The sequence below is a fragment of the Chelmon rostratus genome, chromosome 13, assembly GCF_017976325.1.
Source record: "Chelmon rostratus isolate fCheRos1 chromosome 13, fCheRos1.pri, whole genome shotgun sequence".
In the NCBI taxonomy this organism is placed as follows: domain Eukaryota; kingdom Metazoa; phylum Chordata; class Actinopteri; order Chaetodontiformes; family Chaetodontidae; genus Chelmon; species Chelmon rostratus.
This window is the reverse complement of record NC_055670.1, coordinates 9,195,092-9,219,380: the sequence shown is the minus strand read 5'-3', so window position 1 is coordinate 9,219,380 and position 24,289 is coordinate 9,195,092. Positions and strand designations below refer to the sequence as shown.

Genomic DNA, 24,289 nt, shown 5'->3' with positions numbered 1-24,289 from the left:
GGCTCCTGTATGTATTTATAATTATAATTAAAAAATCTATATAATTTAGGTTGTTAAATAGCGTTTCTACACAATGCAAGTCAGACTTTTTTCGACTTAACTCTAATCAGTCTGCATTAACAATAATATGATCTTGTGTTTGTAATAATAATTAAGAAAAAACAACAAAAACTAGCTTGTGCTATGCATTTTTACAGATATTTTTTATATCATAGTATAATAATTCAGAATTCTTTTTAAATTTCCCTTGGCTAGTCAAGTGACTCGTATCATGTCTGGCAAAAAAACGGTATTTTATTTTCAAAACGAAACACGCTCAACTTCCGGTTCTGGTGTGGCTTTTCTTGGCAAGCTTGATCCAGCTTATCCCCCGGCTTCTTGTTTTTAGCTTCAAGTTGTGTTGTAATGCTGCCACTATGCGGGCAAACGAGTGCATGTCACCTGAAATGACTGCACGGTAGCTTTCTGTACAGTTTCTAACCGCCCACTCTGACTCTCTCACACCGATTTGCCCTTTGGGCTCGACACGAACAGGAGAAGCGCTGATGTGCAGCTGTTTGCTGTTGCAGTCATCTCTGCTGATCGCACTCTGACGCACTGTTCACCTTGGAAGAACTATCTCCGCGGCTTGTATGAGGAGGGTTTGTGTGCACAGGGCTAACGCGCCCACACCGCCTGCTCTCCTGCAGTAGACAGTCGATCAAGAGCAGTCTAGTTTTTTTTTTTTCGTTGTGTACTGTCTGGCTCCGAGCACGGTTGTCCTCAGACGGCCCGTACGCAGGGAATAACGGCCGTGACGCAGAGGCACGTGCAAACTGAACGAGCCAGGAGTCCGCTCCGACAACATCACATGGAGACAATAATAAGTAACCCCGTGCAGACAGAACAGCAAAAACAGAACATTTGCACATGTCTCCTGCAGCTTTGTATGTCAGTGCCTGATTTGACCTTTTTGAGACAGACTCACTTGACTCCATATTGGTCTACTGTGCATATATAACAGTCACCTTTGAGTTGAGGACAGTGGAATAAAGTAGGTCATAGTGCAGGATAATAGGAAAAAAATGTCTATAGTCTGGCGCTGGATTAGTTTGCAACAGACCTCATTTCACAGAATCAAAGAAGCCAGGATGCTATTGACCCAAGGCTTGTCGTGTCCTGGAGAGCCCCCTTATTGGTTGTTCTCTGTTGCTATGGTACCAGACATCAGATGCTGAAGTTTCATGCGCGACTTCTGAGTCTGTGCAGCAGGAAATAGTTGCAGTGATGGAGAGTCAGAGAATGATGCGTTCGTGTGTAGAGAGAGGGGGATCTCTGCACAACTGGACTGAGTAGAGTGTGACTCACACACAGTCACTGACGCCTATACTGTGTGTGTGTGTGTGTGTGTGTGTGCGCCAGTGACAGCAAGAAAGCCAGAAACGACCTATATGAATCCCCTTCCTTTCCAGGAGAAATGCATCAATGCATTAACGCACGAACAACTGATTTAAAACACACCCTGCCAGTATACCTTCCCTGTCAGCGTAATGGAATAAAAAAGACACAGTGAGGCAATAAGAGCAGGGTGTTCAGTGAGAGGCTCGGTGAGCTTCTCTCACACATTGATGGGTGAGTGCCTCTGTTGAGAAAGCTGTGCACTGCAATGTTAAGACCGAGGCACCTGAGGACACAGCATCACTTTGTGGATAAGGAGCATCCTTGTCCATAAATAATCACTGGAAAATTGTGCAAAAGTCACAGTATCAAAGAGCAGCTTACTGTATGTGCAAAATGTCACACGTTCGTAGCTCTGAATCACTGCCCACATCTTCTATTTGTTGAGCAGATTTCGAGAGGGTGTTGTGGGCTAATGCTCTGAAGAGAGCTTCGACCGACAGACGACCTTGTAATCCTTCCATTTAAATTAAGATGCAAAAGATCATCACCTTTGTCATGATGCTATGCTACCTGTCTCATTTGGGCTGCAAGAAGCTGGAAATTTAAAATGCGTACTCCTGCACCAGAGCCAAGACAGTTAACTTACCAAGAGGAAGCCTGAGTGACCTCTCCAGCTTCATTAATCATTCAGTTACATAACCCCAACTCAAACAGGGACAATAATATATTTTGCATAAAAGGGAACGTGACTGCTGGCAACTAGACCCACCAACTTCTTTTTCTCTCATATCTTTTTCTCTTTTTTTCTAAAAACAGATAATCCATCAAGTATTGCACAGTAAAAACACATACAAGTGAAAATATCAGAGATTTAAAAAGAAAAGTCCTTAAAAATGTCATCAGGAAAAGATGCAGGCAAGTTTCCTACTTTAGAGAAAGTGGTATGTGACTGGTTGGTCTTTTTCGGCATCTTCTCCTGTTTTGGCCCCAGAGAAACAGTCCGCTGGACGATGACTCGGCCCAGAGTACAAAAAAGGCTTCACATGTGAAATTGCACATACAACTGAGAACAAATGAGTCCTGTTTCTGTCACCACGGGACATTTGGCAAATGGTTAGAGACTTCAAATCCATAGCACACACAACTCTTCACATTAATTCACAGATGAAGAAGAAGGTGCACAGAGTTCATCTGTGAGAAGGGAAAAGACTTTTCCTTCAGAAGGCTTTGCACACAGTAAGAACCGGATGGCGGGCACCCCATCATCCTATGAGGATAAGCAGGGTCTATATGGCATTTCGTCCGACTCCATTTCACACAGAAGGCATAAGTCCCATCAGCTGCATAGAGATCCAGAGTTTTGTCTCTTATAAATAAGGCCTGGAGATCCAGTGGGCAGGTAAGAGTAAATCCTCTCCTTGTTAGTTAAGTTTGGCACTAATGCGTATCCACTGCAGAGCCTGTCTGGTGTATTGGACCGCATGAGCGATGCTGCTGTGAAGAGTCAATGGCCCAGACAAAGTATTCAAGTAGTTGAAGAACTCTGGAATGGCAAAGGAAGACAGTGCTCTTAAAACTGCAGATGAGACAGATTCATTTGACATATGTTGCTTATTTTCATGTAAACCTGTAGACAAAAGGGGTTTTTTGCCATCTCATACATTGAATGGTGGCTCCTGTTAGCCTCCATACCTTTGTTCTCCTTTGCAAGGTTGTCTGCCACCTCCCAGTACTCGTAGCTGTACAGGACACTGTTGGTAATGTTCAGGTGACTTGCTGCCATCTGGTGGATACGTTGGGGAATGCTTATGAGAGAGGGTAAGTCGCTGCCCCCATGCGAACCCTGTCTGAGGTGTTTGGCAGTGGGTGAGAGAGAAGAAGGAGGGTCTCCTGTACCCCTGGGAGTTAGAAACACAATGCACAACAGAGGGATGGTGGTCAGAGAAGGTGCAGTGGCTGCTGGATGCAAAAAAATTCAAGAGCCTGTGATATGAAGCTATTATCCACCTACTTCCCAGAGTCATTCCAGCAGGGCGGTGCAGAAGGCACTTTGGGAGAACTCTGTAATGACACCATAAACAAGGCTAAAAGTCACCCAAACCCAAATGTTTACATCTACCAAAAACTGTCCAGAAATTGAAACGACAATGAAATTTGCTATAAATGGCACATCAGACTTGTTGTGTTTAGACAAACCTTAAAGTAGTGCAGCAGAACTTTGGAGTATTTCAGTGCGTGGTCCTTCTTTAAACGAAACATTTGCCAGTAAAGGAGGGCAAGGCATCGGAAACTGTGGGCACACAAGCGCAAGTCAAAGAGACTCATACGGACCACAAATCATCCCCAAAATGCAGGACCTTCGGCCTGATGATAGATGTGGCATAAACAGAGGAGATGACATACGCACCACAGAACCGCCAGCTGTTTGTCTTCCTGTCTCGCTCCAGGGCCAGAGTGGCTCTTCAGCCTCATAGCGTACCTTAAGACACAGGACTGTTAACAATGGCGCTGCAGCTCATGGATATGCATGTGTGTCTGATTGTCTCTACGTCCAAACCCAAATGGCTTTTTCACAATTCACCTAATAAGCTCCACGGTCTCGGAGTACATGGTATACGGAGACTTCGCCTCGAGCGGCCCCTCCTCCATTGCTTTCCCACATTCCATGAAGGAGAGAGCAGCGTCGATGTAGTTCACAGCCTTCCCTAGCTTGTCCACCTGCAAAAAAGACATCCAACATAGACAAATATGGGAGTAAATATTTCAATAGTTCAGTGTCTAAAGCAAGCGGTGATTAGCTGAGAGGGTCTTCAAGGATGTGTTTAGCCTATCGTAGCACAAAAACTGTACGGGGGGAACAGCTAAACAAGTCCGCTCTTCCGCTCCTCTTCATTCCCATAAATTTGGTCTTGTGTGTTAGTTTTTCTCTGGGTAAATATTTCCAATCCCGAACAGACAGCTGTGTATCTGTGAGGTCACAAAAATATCTTTGAAGGTACAACCCACTGCTGACAGTTAAAGACGTTTTAAGTTGTTGCGCACGCCGTCTGACTGACAATTTTAGGGCATTTTTCTTCTGGTCTTTCCACTAAGCTAGGCTAAACACATCCTGGACCAACTTCTGCTCCAGTTGTTATCACAGATTCTGGCCCTATGTTGCAGAACCATGCACCAACAGCAAAACAGCAAAAAAAAAACAAACATATATATGAATTTATGTGTCATTCGTTGGACTAATGCAGTGTCCTCCTCACTGGTCTGCAATAAAAAGACCATGGGCCAAATACTTGATTACAAAATTACGAACTTATCAACACATGTGCTGATGCATTCTGATACCAGGTGCTGAAATACTTGTCCACTTGTGATCAGACCACCCAGGACGCATGCTAATGGCAGGTGTAAGCAGGGCCTATGATCAAGGACTCACCATTGCGTCTGCACGGTGCTTCATCCTCTTAGCTTCGTGTAAGTAGTACTCGGCATGGTGTGGACTAGGAGGACGGACCGAAACACAGAGAAATGAAACAAGGGCAGTGCAGTCACAGTGTTTTCTGTCATCGATAAGTCTAATTCCCAGGTGTCTGCTGGGTCTGTGTCTGACAAACATCCAGCAGTGCAGGGCTATGCAGTGCTGCACTGTGTGGACGTGGTATGATTGCTCACGTTTCATGGCTTGGCACGGCCCCCCTGTGTCCTGCAGGGCCCCAGGACTCCGATGGTGTTTGGGGCTGCTTTGACACTTTCACGCATTCCACCTCCATCTTGGGCTGAGCGCACAGATCAAAGAGAGGTCAAATAAACCAAAATGCTGCAAACAATGGAGCTGGGTTAATCTAAACAGGTACTTTTTTGTACTACCTTTATAGCAGAATCTCTCTTCTTGTCTTTGTTCTTGTGGACGTGATGCTGCTCTGAAGTCTTTGTTTTGGAGGGAGGCTTGGTGGACTCGGGGCTGTCAGACAGTGGAGAAAGGGGAGACAATGGCCTCTTGCTGTCCAAGTACTCGTCCAAGTACCTGCAAGCACACACACCCACATATGTACACATGTACACTAACACTCATAACGTGGGATGTAAATATAAATACACTTACGTGAATAATGAGTGAAAGGATATGATGTGTGTTCTCACCCGTTGTGTGTGGTCTCAGTCACAAAGTTGCGCTCAGCTGTGTGAGATGAAGACTCTGTGCGTCCCGAGAGGTCATTTGTATAAGGAATACTCCTCTTGCTTTCTCTGTGTGACACACCATTCTCCAGCTGGTCACACACAAACACACGTATGCATGCTTTGAAGACTGTATGGATGCTTCCTGCCGATACACATCACATTCAACAGAGAAGAAACGTAAATATGTGAACATGTTTTATACCTTGCGTTTCCTTTTGCCGTCTTTGGTCAGAGTCTCGGGGACAAACAGGTGCTTCATAGCCTCTCTTTGCTTGTCCTTGGTTGATGAAGAGGAGGAGGAAGAGGAGGGTTTGTTCACAGTGGAACTGGCAGTGCTGTCCGGGACCCTTTTGAGAAGACAGAGGTCTATCTGCACCACCAGATTTCTAAGCCCTCGCTGGGAAGGTGCTGTAGCCTTCTCACCTCGCCCGAAGGGGACCAGGGTGTAGAGCTTTTGCTTCCCCTCACTCTGCTGCCCCTCGCTGGGATTACCTGTGGTGGGCCCTCTTGGGTGCACCACCTTCGGCCTGTTGGTGTCAGTTGTGCCGGAGCCTTGCTGCCCCCTCTTGGCGAGCCTCTTGTGAGAGGTAGAGTCTGCTGGAACTCTGGTGACCGCAGCCTGACATTCAGACTCGGAATCTGAATTCAACGAGGAGGAGGAAGAGGATGAGGAGGACGGTCTGAGAGGAGTTGGGGAACTTGACGAAGAAGGTGAACTGTCTTCTCTCTCCTCCTCACTCCTGCCTCCCTTTCTTGGCCTCCCCTGGTGGCGCGAGTCGTCTCGAAGGCGGTGTCGCTCGCTGTTGGTAGGCAGTCTCTGTTTGGCCTGGACTGTTTGCCATTCGCGTCTATGTTGCTGCTCCCTCCTCCTGCTGTTTTCCCCTCTTGCTGTCTCCTCTCTCTTCCTCTGCCTGTCTATCACTCGCTCCTCCTCCTCTTCCTCCTCCTTCTCTTCGTCTGACGAACTCTGGATCCAGGGACGTCTCAGCAGCTGCTCCTCCGCCAGCCTCCTGTCTTCCTTTCTCTCCCGTCTCCCTTGTTGTTTTTCCCGATGTCTGTCCTCTTTTCTCTCTTGTTTCCTCCCCTCTGCTCGGGTCAGCTGATCTCCTCTTTGTTCCACGTCTTGCTCCTTGGACTGGGGTTTCTTCTGCTGTGTTTTTGTATGGTTAACATGCACAGGAGTTGGGGCTGTAGCCTCCCAAGACTTGTCCCTTGGTTTTAGGCTAGGGTTTGATTTAGAGTTCAACCCAGTATTAGAATTAGTCGCAGCTTTGGAGGTAGATCGGGGGTCAGAACTATGACCAGGGTTAGCTTCACGACTAGTGGGAGCTAGGTGCTTTGCTCTTGTGGGGCTATGTTGTGAGCGAGGCTGAAGTGAAGGCCTGGGCTTGTGGTTGGAGTTGTGGTTGGATCTGCTACTCTGGATTTTCTCAGAATGTGGAGTGTGTTTGGCTTTGGGAGCCTCAGAAGGCTGTTTAGAGTTTGGATGGAAGTTAGGCTTGGGTCTAGATTTAAGGCCGTGACTCTGGTTAGAGTTCAGAGGAGCAGACGCCTTGGATTTGCTTTGGTCTGGCTTCTGCGTGGGCCGAGTCTTAGGCCTGTGCTGATGAGCTGGCTGAAGATGATTGGTGTTTGTAGGCTTGCACTTGGTGTCAGCGTTAAGCAATGGAGCAATCCATGACCTATTTTTTGTCCTTTGGGGAGTGGTTGTTAAGCTTTGTGTTTGGTTCTGACTCTGAGCCTCAGGGTAGTGACGAAGCCTTGAAGGAGGAGCAGGCAGGCTGGGACTGGGGCTTTTTGGAGGGTCTCTAGGTAGAGGGCTAGGGCTACGGCTCCCATGCGGACTGGGGCAAACACTTGGAACCGGACTGGAGATGGGGCTACGCCTCGGGCTAGGGCTGGGACTTGGGCAGGTGCTGGGGAATGGGCTGGGGCTGGGGCAGTAGCTATAACCAGGACTGGGTAGGGGGCTGTTGTGGCTGTAATGGAACTGTGGGCTGGGAATAGGGCTTTGGCTGGGGCTGTACTCCTGATTGCTGTCCCAGGCTGGAGATGGGGCTCGTTGGGTGTGGGGAGAGGGAAGGCGTCCTGGAATGCTCTGGGAGGGATCCTGTTCACTGCTGGCAGATTTTTTCTTCAGCCATTTATCCAGCTGCCACTGGGCAGCAGAGGGGTGGTCGGTCTTAAAGCACAGAAGAAACAAGCAGAGAGGAACACATGTTAAATATCAGCCATATATTTGAAGAAGTCTACATGGAGTCCTAATACACCAATGTAAAAAAATACTCTGTTACAAGTGAAAGTCCCACATTAAAAATCTGAGTCAAGTATTTTCAACAAAACCTGCTTAAAATAGAAAATAGTTCAAAACAGTTATATATAGAGTGTATTACTGATAATGTGTAAGTAGCAAAATTTCAACAACTTCATAAGCTGTATATGTACTGTAAAGACAACTCTGGATATAACTGATTCTTTAAAATCTGAAAAGTAAGAGCATGCCAATAATTTCTAAAGAAGCAACTGTATCTTGAAACAAGGAAGTACATGTTGCATCTCTGCACTGGAATTATGAAACCTGAAACCTGATTTTACGAAATACATAATCAGAGTTTAAAAGGTGATCATTTGAAAGTTGAAAATTTTAAACAGAAATGTGGCGAAGAAGTACGAAGTTACAGAAAACGGAAATACTAATAAGACTGATTATAAAAGTGTCTTAAAATACAGTACGCGTCTTTTTATATACTCATTAAGAGATAAGACCAGATGAAAAAAGATAGCAGTATGTGTGAGAGAAGGCATGGCCACTCAGCTTTACATTTAACCATGAGAGGAATGACACATATTTGTGTGTGTGTGCACATACCACAACACTGTCACACTGTAACAGAAGCATCTAAAATGCACCACATTCAGTGCACATAACAAACACCTCACCGACTCAGCTGCTTTCAAAACAATACAAACTCCAAATGACAAACCTGGATCGTGACTCACGCCTAAGATGTGTTTGTTCAATAAGAGAATCCAGCTGACATTATAACCTCCTCTCAATAGCCTGCTCACTTCATGGTCTCACAGTCCACATCTGTGCTTACAGAAGCTCAGCCCCCGTCCAATTACGCCAAATGACTCACTTGATGTTTGCTTAGCGACTGGTTTGGTAATGGTAAGAATGAGAAGAACACAAGAGAAAGCAGGGGTTTTTACTCAAGCTCGGAGGAAAAAAAAGGAAGAGGATACTCACGGCTGGAGAGCAAACTTCTTTCTTTCTCGCGTTCTCTTTTTCTCTCTAGGCTGAGCAGGGGCTAAATTAAACCTCTACTCCTCAAGTCAAACAGTGACCCCCCCCCCCCTTCCCCACATCCCTCACCCTCTTTCCAGAGAAGACACTGCATCTCTTGTACCGTCTCGACCGCCCTCCCTCCTTCTTTTCTGTCCCTCCCTCTCCCTCTCTCTCTCTCACTACCTGGAACTCTGGTTCTGCTGCCTCCATAACTCCAACCCCCATCTCTTCCTTGGGAGACATTTAAACAGTCCACGTAAATGAAAAACACATGGCGTGCACTCCCCCCACCCCCCACTCCCTCCCTCTCTATAGGGGCCCAATGCAGCGCATGTTTAGGAATACAGTCCATGTCGTACAGGGCCTTCCATTCATAAAAGAGGAGCAGGTCTCCCCTTCATTTCCCACATAGCACACATCTCAATCTAACCCCCACAATGCCCCACACCTCCAAAAGCCCATCATGCCTAACATGTGCTACACCCATCTGAGGTAATGATACACAAGTAGTCCACATTCTGTGTGTGCACGCTTGTTTTGAAAGAGAGGGTAGCTCTAGTTGTAGATGTCAACATGAACAGAGGTCCTGATGACTTCCACGTCCTGAGGGCTTTCCTCTTTAAGCCCGGGCCTGTTGACATGACACCCAGACACTAATTCCCAAAGCTACCTCTGCCCCTCGACCCCCCTCCTCTCCAACGCACACGCATTCCTCAGTCCTTCGTCCCTCCCCACACCTGCCGTCAGCTGCCTCCAGGCCACCGCTCCCTGTCGAGAATTCACCCGAAGGCACACAGCCAGAAGAGGAGACAGACACTCGCGGAGAGGATAGAGAGCAGAAGAGGAAGAGGAGGCTCGGCGGTGATACCTCCTTGCTGCTGCACGGTGGCTGCCTGTTGGCGGGCGACGAAGGATCTGGGGGAACTTCTGGGCTCCTGCTGGGGCTCCGGGAGTGAAGGCTGCTGCTGCCCGACTCGGCGGAGCAGTCTGAGCCTGAAGAGTCTGAGCTGGAATGTCTCACCCGCCTGCCATGTGTGTGCGCTCGCTGTGCTGACAGGCTGTCAGTCAACACACACACAAACATCAGAGAGGGGTCAGTGTGGGTGCACGGCCGAGTGCGGCAGGCACATTCTGTTGTTAGTCACACAGTTGAACTTATGTTTACAGACAAACAGTCATGTGAAAACATGCAAAGCTCATATCCAAAATATGCACACATGAGTACCTGCGTCCGTCCCAGAAAGCGGACTCACGGGTTGCCTTCAGGAACACAAAACAGAAAACAGAAGTTTATCATCCACAGCAGCAGCAGAGCAGAGAACAGCTTGCTACACCCGCTGCTTCTGGTCCTAATGTTAATAGCAAATACAGAAAGGCTTGTGCCAAACTGCACATGGGTGTGTACACACCACTGAACAATACCTGAAAAACAGGCATCTGTCAGCAGGAGCTGCCAAACTCTCCAGTCATAGTATCTGTTTTTTTTCCCGTAAATTTCATCTTTCTGCTCTCTCACACCCTCTCACTGCATTTCTGCCTCCTCAAGCATGTACAATAGCATGAAGACATGTCCATCTTAGGTCAGAAATACTTAATACATGTATTTCTGCACAATGATGCAAATGTTATTGTTATGAACCATTGCCTAATTAACCACCCTGGTTGTAGGGAAAGATGGAGAGTGTAACCTACCCTTTGAGCGTCTTCGTCATCACTGCTCAGCTTCAGGTCATCAGCAAGCATGCTGTATGTGAAAAACAGTCATATTTAAAAAAAACATGTAGATATAATTAAATTGTCAAAGCCTGGCAAACGTTTTATTCAATTAAGATGATCTATAACAATAACCAATAAAGATTCAAATTGCCAATCAATTTGAAATAAATTAATAGTGTGATTTTACTTAAATTCTCAATGTCTTATTTAAATATCTCTTTTTGTCTTATTAATATACAATAACTAAACACATTTCTGTTAGATTGAAAAATGCTCAAAATTAGTTAAAAAAAATCTTCCAAGTGTTTTATGAATGTTAACTGTTATTAATAATATTAATAACAGTAAAGCTGCTGTGTTGCATAACAAAGGCTGTGTGCTAATGTGAAACATGCAGCTGAACATGTGTTTCACACTAAAAAGAGGATGTAAAGAGGTAACAAACAGGAGCACATCGGTCTCCACTGACAGCGTTCAAGAATGTTACCTGACCTTTGACCTGACCTTTGTTCTGCAGCCTTAAGCGCTGTTGACTGACTCTATATATGTCGACTTCCCTTCCTCTATCATTAATGCCTTCCCCTGCGGCTGTACAGACGATGATGTTCATGATCTGTATCTAATGTTGCAAAAGTTGCTGAGAAGAAAACATAAATTATGCCCGTGTTATATTATATCGTCTGTGTGCGTGCCACGGCGGCAGTTCAGATTTGATGGCCTTCGGTGGATCGTGTTTCCTCATGTCCGGCTTACGATTTGTGAGGTGCCACGTGGGGGTGACGGGTCATTCGAAGCTGAACATCTCCCCGACCTTACAGAGAAAGAGAAACCGGGCAGGAAACCATATATTAATAGAGAAGAAATGAAATGATTACATATATCAGAACAGCAAACTTATTAGTCAGTGAACACATACTTTGCCTTTGTTGTGTAGTTGGTAGTTTTGCTTCCTTGGAAAAGAAGAAGAGCAAAATATAGTTAGCAAAAATCACAGACTAAACTTACAGACGTCTGGTAAGCTCATATCTTTCCAGCTCAACACCAGATTTGTTTCATTTTCATTCTTATTTTCATTTTCTACGAGATCACAAGATCACACGAGATCACGCAAGCCGAGGATCTAACTTGCCAGGCTTCAAGTTTATAAGTATGCGGCCACACCACAGTGGTTTGGAACTACTGGCAGCCACTGGCGGGCCTGGTTTAGGTGTGACGACAGCGCGATTGTTCATTTGAAAACAATAATCTCCTAAACAGGTTAGCGTAGATGCTGCTATGGCATCAGTTACATCACAACTGGAGAAGAAGAGCAAAGAGTGACACTGAAGGCTTTTCTCCATGGGAATGATCTTTTTGCTCTTCTCCTGACTCGGCTTGGGCAAGAGTCCCTCGAAGTCTTATGGTTCGCCGATCTGATTGGTTTCAGTTAGTCTGTGATGGACAGATGGTTCATCCAATGACCCGCCAAGTATTTTTTAAAGCGGCTGCCCTTTTCCAAACAGTTTCCATGGACGACTTCCCAGATGGTTCTGTGTAATCAACAGTCTGGCGTGTCAGGTTAGTCTTCGCACCCATCTGACATTTCCACAAGTGACATCACTTGAGACATTTATCAGACTTCGTGCAGCTCCCTCTGAAGCCACAGAAGGTTTTATTCAGCTTCCTTCACATATGCAGTAGCACTCTCCAGGCTCTGTATACAGACTCTAATATGTAAAATCATTGGAGTGATAATTAAAGATAAACAGCAAACACATACAACGCGCACACATACACACACCTTAGAGTTGTAGAGGATTCGCTGGGCCTGGTCACCCCCTAAGGCTTGCTGGGACGGCCAGGACTGAGTCATGTCCTGTGTGACAGAAGCGGGGGGTCAAGGGTGAATTGTGGGATGTCACTGTGATTAATGGTGTTCACATAGAGGAACTCCAGGCATCGTGAATCTGTCATTTGAACTTTCTTCATTATTCTTTCATTCAGGAGTATCGTATCCTCACGCGCAGCACTCATTGGGCAGTTGACTCCTCTTATCAGCACTGTTCCTCCCCACCAGGGGGAGTGTCACTGGGTATAAATATGAGTTAGTCTCTGTGTGCTGTGTTGGCTGTAGGCTGAGGTATGCATATGACACGCTCGGTGTGGGAGTGTGTGTTTTTTGACTGTTCTCCAGCTGTATCTTTTTCCAGGCTTTTGAAGTGTCTGCTATATCTTTCATCAATTATGTTATGTTCACAGTTCTTTTCTCCTTTGGAAAGTAAAGTTGTTGATGGCCGCGTTCACTCAGTGAGCAAATTACAGACCCTAGTGCTACTATATCTCTAAAATAACTGCTCTGGTGCATGCAAGAGTTTGTAAAGCACTTAAAAAGAATGAGCTGAAAATATGATCTGCTAAACTTTTTTTTTTTTTATGCAGAATTTTGCATTCCAAGAGGGTAGGTCTGAGTATGACTAGACTGTCGAGTTTCTGAGCTTTTTAATGGTGGTAATCTCAAGATAGCTCATCAAACATTTGCCACTTGTAAGGCAGCCCTGGGGGAACGATCATAAAAGACGTCAGGTGGCTCGGGCCAAAACAAGCAATCATGAGGACCCTGTGCAACAGTTTATAAAGGCACAGTACAGTTGTAGGGCACAATAGTTGACTGGAGAATGCACAGTAGAGGCAGACGTTACAAATTATTTTGCAGCAGTGAATCCTTTGAACATTTCTGGGAAGAGCTCTGAAGGAAGGAACTAAGAGCAGCATCCACCCATCTGCCCCAGCAGCTGCAGGAAACACTGTTACAGTATCTGCACAGTCAACTGTCAGTCTACAGGTCCTTTGTTGAGTCACTGCTGTGACAAACTGCGTGTCAATGGGGACTGAACGGTGGTTATATAGGTCACTGAGAGTGCTGAAATGACTAGTCTAAACTTAACTGTGTGATCTTTAAACGGAAAAGTATTCAAAGACAAATCATAATTTAATTGATTATCTATTTTCCTCAGTTATAAATGAAAATGCAGATCATTTGCGGTTGTGAAGATTTTCTTACTTTTCTCAATGTCTTAGCAATGTTTATTTAATGCAAATATGCAATTTTAAGACATCTCTTCGTCCTTTACTTACGATGGACATTTGAAATCACATTTTACATTTTACAGACTAAAGTATCAGTGAATGATAAATGAACCAATATATTTATCATGTATTCCTGTTAGCTGCAACTATAGCACCCCAAGATAAAGTTATTCAGCTCTTGAACGAATCGTACGATTACGACAGCTAATGGCTCGAAAACTTTATGGTTTTTCGCCTACAGGTGGCGCTACAGCAACATGATACATTTTTATGGCCACAACTCTCAAGTCACGAGTCTAACTCTCTTTTCTGCACACCCCATTCTTTAACAAATCCCCACCATTCCTGCACATGATTATAGATATTCTCCAAAAATCATGTCTGCTATCTCCCAATCAGTATGATTGTCTATTACTATGTGTTTTTCATGCAAATTAAATCCTGAATCAAACTTTTTTTAAGTATTTACTAAAACGTAATAAATGACAAATTATTCCACATTTCAAATACATGTGGTGAGTGACAGTGACAGTGCATGTCTCACCCTGCAGAAGGATGAAAGAGTCTGTGTTGATTACACATGATTATACACCTGGACTATCACGAAAATTTATCCAATTTCTTATTCGTTCGCTCTGCACGGTACTCGACAGGAAACCAGCCACATGGAGCGAGCTCTGCATCCACAGTACACTGTCTTTGCTCCTGCTCTGATTATAATCTCTGCTGATTAGATTGCCTGCAGTCACACTCAGACAAACCAGGCCTCATTGATGCTGAACAAAATGGCCTGATTTTGTGCCATTCATTTACCATGTTAGCATGATCTGGTTCCTCTGGTGCGTCATGATGCGAGGGCATCAGCGTGTAATGTACATGTGTGTGACGATCACCGGGTGAGGGGGGGCACGAGGTAGCTTGACTGCTAAAATAGTGAGCGAGCTCTGGAAAAGGTCATGTTTTATCAGCTCCGATGTCTGAGGATTTGTGTGAGGATGGGCTGAGTGCAGATCAGGATGTGTGGGAACAGACACCCAACTCAACTGCAGGTGTTGGGATCTAAAAGAATAGTTCAACATATTGGAACAACGCTTTCTCACCAGGACTTAGATGAGATGATCGTTACAACATGTCTGTATGCTACATGTAGCATGACAGGAAATAGCCGGTTAGCGTAGTTTAGCTAAAAAATCCCGCTAAGACATAGTCTGGCCCCCAAAAGCACAATGTGTCAATTTCATAGCTCAGTTTTTGCAAGCATTTAAAAGAGCTAAATATAACATGTTAATTAGTGAGTTTTAGAGGTATTCATAGACAAAGCCAGGCTAGCTGTTCCCCCTGTTTCAAGTTTTTATGCTAAGCTAAGCTAACCAGCTGCTGGCTGTAGCTTCATATTTAACGCACTGATGTGAGCGTGAACTCTCGGCAAGAAAGCAAGTAAGCATTATTTCCCAGAATGCCAAACTTCGTCTTTAACTCTAACCGGAGTCTGCTGGAAGGCATGTTCCCAGAGACGCTGATGAGATGGCACATGTTTATGAAGCTGACAGGCGACTCCAAAGCTTTTCTCCTCCTCTTCTCCTCTTCCCACCCTCTACAGTAAGCCCTGGAGGGCAAGTGTTTCCTCTCTCTGCTCATCCTTTCACTTCATTATCTCTCCTCTCTCAGTCACCAAGGACACAGCGCCAACCCTCACCCCTTTCCTCCTCCAACAACAACAAGGTCTCCCAGGTGGAGCATTATGTGTTGCTATCTTCCTCCCGCCCTTCCCCACCCCGTGTTCTGTATCTCTGTTCTCCTCCTCTACTCCTGCTCGCTGTCCCACAGTAGTGAGATGACCCAGGGAGCAATGATCCTCTGCCTTGTAAAAGCTCCAACATAACACAAATGATACCTGGAAAAACCCTCAGATCCGAAAACAGCTGATTAACTGATAAAATGATGAACTGAAAAATAATCTGCAGCTATTTTAAATATCAGTTAACAGTTTAACTTTTTTTTCAGGTAAATTTAACATTGTCAAACATTATTTCATTATTTTCTGACAGGAGTCTCTGACTGTCTGCGATTTTCTCGATTACATTCATTTCATCTGATCCTGCTACTGCCAGAAACTGTGTCGTGTATTGAGAGGGGACCCTATTAACTGTTACACCACCAAACAGCATGCTGGGTACAGGCTGCTCTCTTTAGCTCACCACAGCACATTCAAGAATAGATGGAGAAAAACAGGCCGGAGAGACAGGAGATGTTACGCTGTAGCAAACTCATGTAAGTTTGTCATTTGGTTTCGCTAAACTCAAACCTAAAGAATCTTTTAATCCAGGAAATAGCCTTGTCCAAAATAACATGGCCCCAAACAGCTCCCAGCCTGCTCCCAAACAGCTAGCTGTTAGCAATGACAGCAGCCACCCAGTTAATTCATTCATGTTCACGATTAAGTTGAAGGCTGTTTTTGCCTGAACTGTCCATCCATAGTCCATGCCTGATGCACATCCACGGGCTTATCCATGGGCACAGAATGGGGCTTTGACTTCACTGAGGCCACAAAATGTTCTTCTGAACTTTTGCACCCAAATGACACGTATAATCTAGCATTAATATGGGACACAGCTATGTCATGGCATGCAGTGTATCGTTCAGGACCCAATGAAGCGCAGTGTCGAGCATGAAGTTGTTTGGATGAGCTGTTCTTGGCTAATGACTTATCGAATACTTAGAAAAACAATCCAAAAAATTAATTAATAGTAAAAATAATCATTAGTTGCAGCCCTATGTCTGGTGTTTCCTCCTCTACGCAAGTAATTACTCTATTCAGTCTAGAAAAATATAAAATCAAATGCAAATGATTTAAAAAGCTGAAAACAACACTCACACTGACTTGATACATTTAATGAGGGATGAATCTCAATTACTGCTATTATCTTTGTTTTTTAATTTAAAAAAAAATCAGGCGATGAAAAAACTAGTTAAAGTAATACCTTACCTCCAGAATATCTTTGGCACAGCTGTTGAGTTGGCTTCTTGTTACCTGTGCAAACAGAAGGAGACTCGTGATGGTAAAAGAGGAGAAAGTCACAGGAAGGTAAGACATCAGAACCACAGACACAAGACCAGCTATCAGCAAGACAGAGCGGAGAAAGAGCCGTTGTTGACCGTGCACACAAACCGTATTTGAGCACCGAAACTACAGTAAAGTGCAGCATGTGTCCAATCTAAAATTCACATTGTGTATACAGCTACACACGTTCAGCAAAAAACAAAGCACATGTACTCACACATACAGTCATTCATATCCTACACCAGTCATTGCTTAAGATGTGAACTTTCTCATCAGCTTCCGCTTCCCGCCTTTTTGCAGCAACAGCCACAACACACTGTACCACGTTACTGTAAACCTAATGATCACACACACACACACACATACACAGAGTTGTGAGGAGGCTGAAGCTCAGATATGATGACTCATGTCTTTGAAATCACAGCTGCAGATGATCCAGACCGATGCTGATTCTGTTGCAAGCGACTTTCCGTTTCCATCCGCGTTAGGCAACCCTGCCCCCCCCACCACCACGTTTCACCCCTTCCACATTTTCAGCTCACAATTCAAATATGTGGCATGAAAGCAGAGGACCATCTTGCTCAAGCATTAAGATGAAGAACAAACAGTTCGCATTACTCGCACTTTCCCCTCTGTGCGACTGTGTGTTGGTCCTCTCTGTTTATGTGGGAGTGTGTTTCATTCTGACTGTAAGTTTCGTGTGAAAATCAGATGATCCAGCTGTAGTTTGTAATTACTAATGTAATTAGTGGTTTAAGTGTCCTGGTTATAATAGTAACCACGCTCATTAATGTTTGTCAGGTTTGGTTGTTTCACGTTTTCATCATTTAAAATTTTTGTATTTCAATATGGACTCATCTGCTGAACACTTACCATTTACTGTCTTTCCACCTAAAATGAAATGTCTTTAACGTTGCCTACACATATATTTCATTTGGGTGATTTGCTTCTTGCTTCCATGCCCCAGTATGTCTGTGCCATCTGCGCAGTATAAGTATGCACAGCAGAAAATGTGTGTGTAGAGCTGCGTGCACGCATGTGTGTGACTGTGTGAAACCGTCTCTTCTTCCACGCATGACTCACTAAGGTCAGTGTCTGAGTGGCTGCACTCTAAGCCCGCGGATGGAAAACAGTGTGTGTGAAAACTGTCTGATTGTTACAGCCACAAGGCAGCTATGAGGCCGTGGGCACTAAATGAAAAACATAAACACAGACAGCCAGATTTTCACCTCCCTGTGGCGGCGCTCTAGCCAAAGTCAGGCCTACCTCCTCAGTTTACACTTACAGGACCATTAGTATGGATATTATCATGTGCAATGTGTTTCACACATTCATCCCCAGTAGCATCACAGGCCACAGCTCTGGTGCAATACCCTGATGGATGAAATCCCTCTGGGCCAAACAAACCACAACCCATCATAACACCTGCAGCAAGCAGCATGCAAGCCAACTACACTGCTAACCACCTGTTACATTCTTAAAGTATCAGCAATTACTGAAGTTCTGCTCATTTTCAGGCTCCCGTCAGCACTTCCGTCTGTGTCGAGTGCCCTTAAGGAAAATCTGAAAAGACTTTGAATCTGCAAACTCAATCTTTATGAAGATAGGAGCACAACATGCAGACTCTGCAGGAATTCGTTCATTACACTCATTTTATGTAAGTGTTCGGATGAAAAAACTCTTTACAAATAACCCGCAGGTAGGTTTTCTATGTGCAGACCGGTGACTTTCATCATGCTCTAATATTAGACAAGAACATTCAAATCCTCACTGAAGCTGCCAGTGACCTATCTATGCTGCCCTATAAACACAATAATGATGATATATCTACATGCTTTTTGTAAGTAGGCTGATATTCCACCCTCCATGCAACCTCTCACCTGAGAATATGCGCATCGGAGTAGAAAACAGTCAATAGAAAGTTTCCCTTTGCCACCGAGGACAGTAGGCATGGTTCCTGGATGGTCAGCGCTCTGCTCCGGCGTCCATGCCAGTGCGGACTCGCGGTAAGAGCGGCGGATGCGGTGCCCCTGTGTGACGCTGGCAGAGCGGCTCTCCTCTCGTGGAGAGCGTGTGTGTGTGTATGTGTGTGTGTGTGTCACTGAGGGAGACAGAGGGTGAGGTAGGCGGGCCGGTAACGTCAGAGATGACACACGCGCAGCTCACACGGGGAGATCACGACTCAGAGCGGCCCTGTGGAAGCGCAGCGCCGCTGCTGTTTTAGCGCTTTTCAGTGGCGTAATCAGGATAACACAGCTGTAAATACACAGAGCCGCGACATTACACGAGATGAGGAAGTTTTATCACAGCCAATCCAATTTACAGGGGCGACGCTGTGAATTTTGGGGCCCTTAACCCTGCATTAATTGATTTGTTGTTTTTTTTTTTGTTTTTTTTTTTGGCCACATGGGGCCGTCACTGAGCTAAAAACAGCAAAGTATTAGAAGTTGACATTGCTAATGTGTTAGCAAACGGCTGCCTATATATCTAAGAGACAGCAAGAAACAATGTCTTCACCGACACCGGAGAAAAGCATCTGGCTTTTTAGCTGCTAGCATAAATGCACCGTTATGCTAACCAGCTAGTCGCTAGCTGTCTGTGTTGTCTCAGGCAGGCAGCTATGGTGAGTTTATCCGAGCTTTTTGCTGTCTGTTTGCTGAAGTTAAAGTACTAACACCACACTATGAAAATATTCCTGGATTAAAAACCTTACTTAAGTAAAAATATGTTAGTACTATTTTAAAGTATCAAGAGTAAAAGTACTCACTGTGCAGTGAAATGGTCCTTGTGAGTGTTTTATTATTAAACTACAGCTGCATTAAAGGTCCAGCATGTAAGATTTACGTGGTTTTATTGGCAGAATATGGAATATAATGTTAGTGAGTGTTTCTACAGTCACTGCTAGATGCCACTAAATTACTCTGGACCCTTAATGTGTTTGTTGCGTTTTACTGCTGTAGATGTTTGAGTTTTGGGCTAATTTCAACTGCTTTATTACAGTTAAGTAGTTTTATCTACAGCAATGCATCATGTTCTATAATATATCATAATTTTGTAGGGTAGCTGTCCTGAGAGAACCACGAATGTCTAAAAAGTCAATTTTTCATGAGCCCTGTTTTCATCGTTTCTAAAAATCCATTTTAATCCAAGCTAATCCATGCCTGCTGTTGCTGGAACAGCAGGAAGACATCGGTGAAAGTGAACCTAAACTATTAGCGACACATTAGGCTACTAATTGGGGTTTGATCCACTGAAGCTATAAAATACTGATTAGAGCAGCTATAAACAGAATGCAGCACCCATTGATATGTGTGGCAAAGAACAAGAAAATGCATCTCCAAAAAATCCTGACTTTTTTGATGTCCCTCTCATCTATAATTCTACATGTAAAGCCATGTCTAACAATAAACAGATAAGTGATTGAGAGCATATTGTGAACCGATGAAAAAATGAATGTTAGCTCCTACTGTAGGCTACGTCTACATTTTGGCCTTGTGTTGGCTAGTCCATCCATTACAGTGCTTAATGTATTTTAGCCTGTGGAGTGGCTCTGGGTTGCATGGATTTTGCCTTGTCATGATAAAATATGAGCTGTCTCCCTGGTTCAGATGGCTCGCAGGAGGGGGGGGAGGCTGAGAGAAGAGGGAAAAACAGACACAAGGAGTTCCATTAGAGCATTTACTACATTTATTTTGGGACCATGGGTGACACCATCTTCCTTCTTCCACTGATTCCCCTGTAAAATCAGAAGCATATTCTTTAGAGAGACAGAGGAGAGCATTTTTAATTGATTATATGTGGAATTTGATTTGGGCTGCACACTCATGAGACACACAGTGTTCCTTATTTGTTTATGGCACCTGTCAATGACTGAACACAGGGGCAGCCCCAGATAACTGTGTGGCGACGCAGAGTGTTGACGCAAATTAAGGAGACAAAAGAACGATTTTCTGTTTGTATTCATGACATTTCTTCATGGCTTTCACACCCTAACAAAAGATCAGAAGACTGTGCAGTATGATCACGTCCTGTAATAAATTAGAGATATTGTGACCTTTTATCTTTTAGTTATGGTTCAATAATTCAACCTAACTTCACTACATTAATTCATTCTTCTCAGTTCACTAGTCTGTTTGTGTGGGTGCACACATTTGTCTCTGTGGTTTTTGTGTTTCCGTGTTTCAAAGGGAAGTTTCATTTAGTCTGTGTGTTTCTTTTGTTTCTTGTGCACTGACTCGTGCAAATGTTCAGGAAAGATGAGCCCTGCACTCACAAGTAAGATAAAAACTCTGACATATTTTGCCCTTTAGGCTGTTGACATTGTCAATAAGTGACAACAGTCAGTGAGGTTCTTGCTGAGTAAGACTCTCTCATCATTTGGTAACAAACAGGGAAATCCTCATATTTTAGATACTTGAATTAGTTTGTGAGTTAGTTACTCTCACCACGCAGCATTAAAGATGATGCAAAGATAACAGGGACGCAGTGTGACCAAACAAATGATTTCAAAAACATGCATAATCTGCCACCATTCGCAACTTTCTGATATTATGATCAGTCCTTTACCCAGTTAATGAAACAGTGACACAAAAGATCAGTAAATGTTGTCTCAGACACATGGTCTAGGTGCAGAGAGACAAATGTTAGAGTTGATTGAATGGTGTCGGTACAATTATTTGAATATTTCCCTCTTCATGCACCAATGACATGTGAAAAGGAGCACTTGTACAGTTGTACAGGCCGACACCTGCACAGGACGACAGAGTCTTTCCTTCTTTCACTTGCTGTGAGAAGCAAAAGTACCGGTCTTGTAATACTATGAGCACTACAGTGGCAAAAATTTTGAGATTTAAAAATGAGATGATTGATCAATCACTCAAATGGCAGAAAATTAATCGGCAACAGTTTAGACAATCCATTAATCATTTTTTTTAAAGCAAAACATTTGCTGGTTTCAGCTTCTCAGGTGTAAGGATTAGATGCTGTTCTTTGTCAGTCAGGATAGTAAGAGGCCTTTCAGCTTTATTATGATAGTGACAGCTGGAGAGAGATAGGAATTCCCTATTTATATACAGTACATGGAGGGGTCAGAATATTAGAAACATTACTGAATATGATGCAGCACAGCAACACCGTTGTGACAGCTTTAAAAAAAATTATAGGCTTTAAAAGCAGATTTAAGTGCAGAACCGTTGTATTGGACTGGATTAGACAGTACAGGTGTACCTAAAAAGGTGGCAGGCTGTATGGACTAGACTCACAGCATGTGGTCCTGACACTACATAAACGCTCATCTTTTCTCTTCTTCAGGCTCACAAAGCAAGGAAGCAGAGAGCAGCAGCAGTGTTTTCCTGTGGAACAGAGTGGAAATGTAGGGATGATCCGGGAATGGAGGGATAAGAAATGCCTGGGGCCAGTCTCCAAAGCCACACACACAGCACCCTTGGTTACAGACCCATGGTGACAGGACCTCGAAGACTCAAGGGCATCCCTCGACGCTGCCTGTTTAGAACAGTGCAGGCCTCAAGAGTCAGCCTTCCTGACAGCACACACACACACACACACACACCCTGTTTCCCTCTCTCTCATACACACAGCCTAAATGAGGATGATGGAGATGAAGAGGTGTTGGGAAAAAAAATGAATGGACCTGACTTATGCAGCTTGCTTTGGTTACCTTGGAGATCTTGTTGACGTTCCAGATTCCTCTAGGTAGGGAGAGAGAGGTGGGCAATTTGTGATCACTTTATAACTTTGCCTTTATGAAAGCTTCTAATTAAGCCTTTTTGTAATGATTAATACATCATTTACTAATGCTTTGTTGTAATTCCTTAATGTCAACAACTTTTGGGTTGCCAGTTAAAATCAAATACACACACACACACACACACACACACACACACACACACACACACACACACACACAAAATAATTCAGAATAAGCAGATAATTACAAAAATAAATGAAGCTGATGAGGCAAAACAGTAAATATATTGTCTTTGTCCTGCTTTCTATTAAGTATATGTGAAAAAGGATTAGCAAATTATCACATTCTATGTTATTTGTTTTTTATACAGCATCCCAAGATTTTTGGAAAATAAAGCATTAGTAAAGAACACAAACAGAATAATGCCTTTATATATAGTGTCTCACTCTGAAGTGGAAGCCACAGTTTCACCATTGCATCATTTTCAAAGCCTGAATGTAAACTACTCACTGATAAAGACTTTCTACTCATATAAGTGAAGAATTCTTTAGATCATTAACAAGCTTTAATGCACAAACACACCTTTGAAATATGACTTTCATGGACACTTCTTTGTCTCATCAGTATTCTGTGTTCTTGATACTGTAACCAAAGGCTCCTGTTACCTCTGGTAAATGGATTAAATGCTTAGCAATCTTTATAGGTGATAGAGATTATTAGTAGGGGCTAATTGGCTTGTTGCTGTCTTCGCAGGTTGATGTGTTTGCATATAGCTATGGGCCACTTTACGACAGCATCCATTGAGCCCTGGATGAGTGGACCGTCAGATCAGCACACAGTGGGGAGAGAGCCCCACCCTGTGGCCACAGCGAGAAGTGCAGCTTTATTCTACTACAGGGTCAGTTGCTGCTTTACTGTGCTGTGTGTGGTAAATGTTTAATTTTTCCTGCTGCCTCAGGACAAACACAGGGAGAATGCTGGATCACGCATTCCTGTTTAATGACACCTCCTCAACATGCACTCAGACACAAACGCATACACAACACAAACCATGTCTTCCAGAACAGAAGACAATATATGTGAATATGTTGAGGTGATGTGACGTGTGTTAGGGCTCCAAATAAGGACTATTTTCATTATTGATTAAGATGATGATTATTTTGTCGATTAATTCTATCAGTAAAAAGTCCAAAGCAAGGGCAGGCTGAGATGGCAGGTGGCCTACACAGAGGAAGGAAACACTTTAGCTCATGATATATAAAGTGATGTGTACTTGTAACCAACATCACAGGTTAACGCTTCAGTGTTTTCCTTCTGGGAATGTTTCATTTGAAGGATTTAGAATGAACAGGATTGTGGAAATGATGTTTTTTTTCCTCTTTTTTGTGACCCCTGATGTTTCAGTTTTGAACCACTTCTCTTACACTGAAAGCCATGAGAAATAATTACTCATGCTGCGTTGAGCATCACTAGTGTCATTTCTGGTAAAACCGATCCGCATGACTCACTGCTCAAATGTGAGTGCCTAGGCTAAATGTCCTGCCTCTTTTGTGTTACCTTTGGTTAAACGATGCCCATAAAATGTAGCCAAGCTCAAATATCGTGCAGTTATTGAAGCTCTTGATCTGACTCGTCTGCTCAGCTGCTTCCCCGTTTGAGTCGAGGCCTGTCCGAAACCAGCGCAGCTTACAGCGGATAACAACAGATAGCCTGTGGCGTGGTTATAATAAACGGATAAAAGAGAGCAGGATATGCAAAGCCACGCAGAAAAAGCCTATTCACGTCAGGCTGAAGTGCCCTAACAACTGCTTGGGCTGGCTTGTCCCTCTTGCGTGATGTCATCCAATGGATGAGTGGCTGGCGGCTGCGATGCGCATGTATGCAGTCCACTGCCTCA

General features: G+C 44.0%; 1 protein-coding gene across 2 annotated transcripts; it reads right to left on the bottom strand.

Annotated features, from left to right (window-relative positions):
* Positions 1-58: 58 nt before the first annotated feature.
* Positions 59-18,742, bottom strand: aff3 (AF4/FMR2 family, member 3). 2 transcript variants are annotated; one of them, XM_041951499.1, is made up of 19 exons: positions 18,566-18,742; positions 16,611-16,655; positions 12,339-12,413; positions 11,475-11,508; positions 11,312-11,369; positions 10,535-10,586; positions 10,068-10,102; positions 9,711-9,900; positions 5,756-7,735; positions 5,515-5,642; positions 5,242-5,398; positions 5,047-5,150; positions 4,811-4,874; positions 3,962-4,098; positions 3,788-3,859; positions 3,577-3,670; positions 3,392-3,441; positions 3,073-3,278; positions 59-2,923 (listed from the first exon to the last, which is right to left on the bottom strand). In XM_041951499.1, the coding sequence occupies exons 1-19, from the start codon at positions 18,635-18,637 to the stop codon at positions 2,802-2,804; spliced, it is 3,675 nt and encodes a 1,224-aa protein (XP_041807433.1). In that variant the 5' UTR covers positions 18,638-18,742; the 3' UTR covers positions 59-2,801. The 2 variants fall into 2 exon arrangements, with proteins under 2 accessions (XP_041807433.1, XP_041807434.1); XM_041951500.1 differs by lacking the exon at positions 18,566-18,742 and adding an exon at positions 16,903-16,907.
* Positions 18,743-24,289: the final 5,547 nt, after the last annotated feature.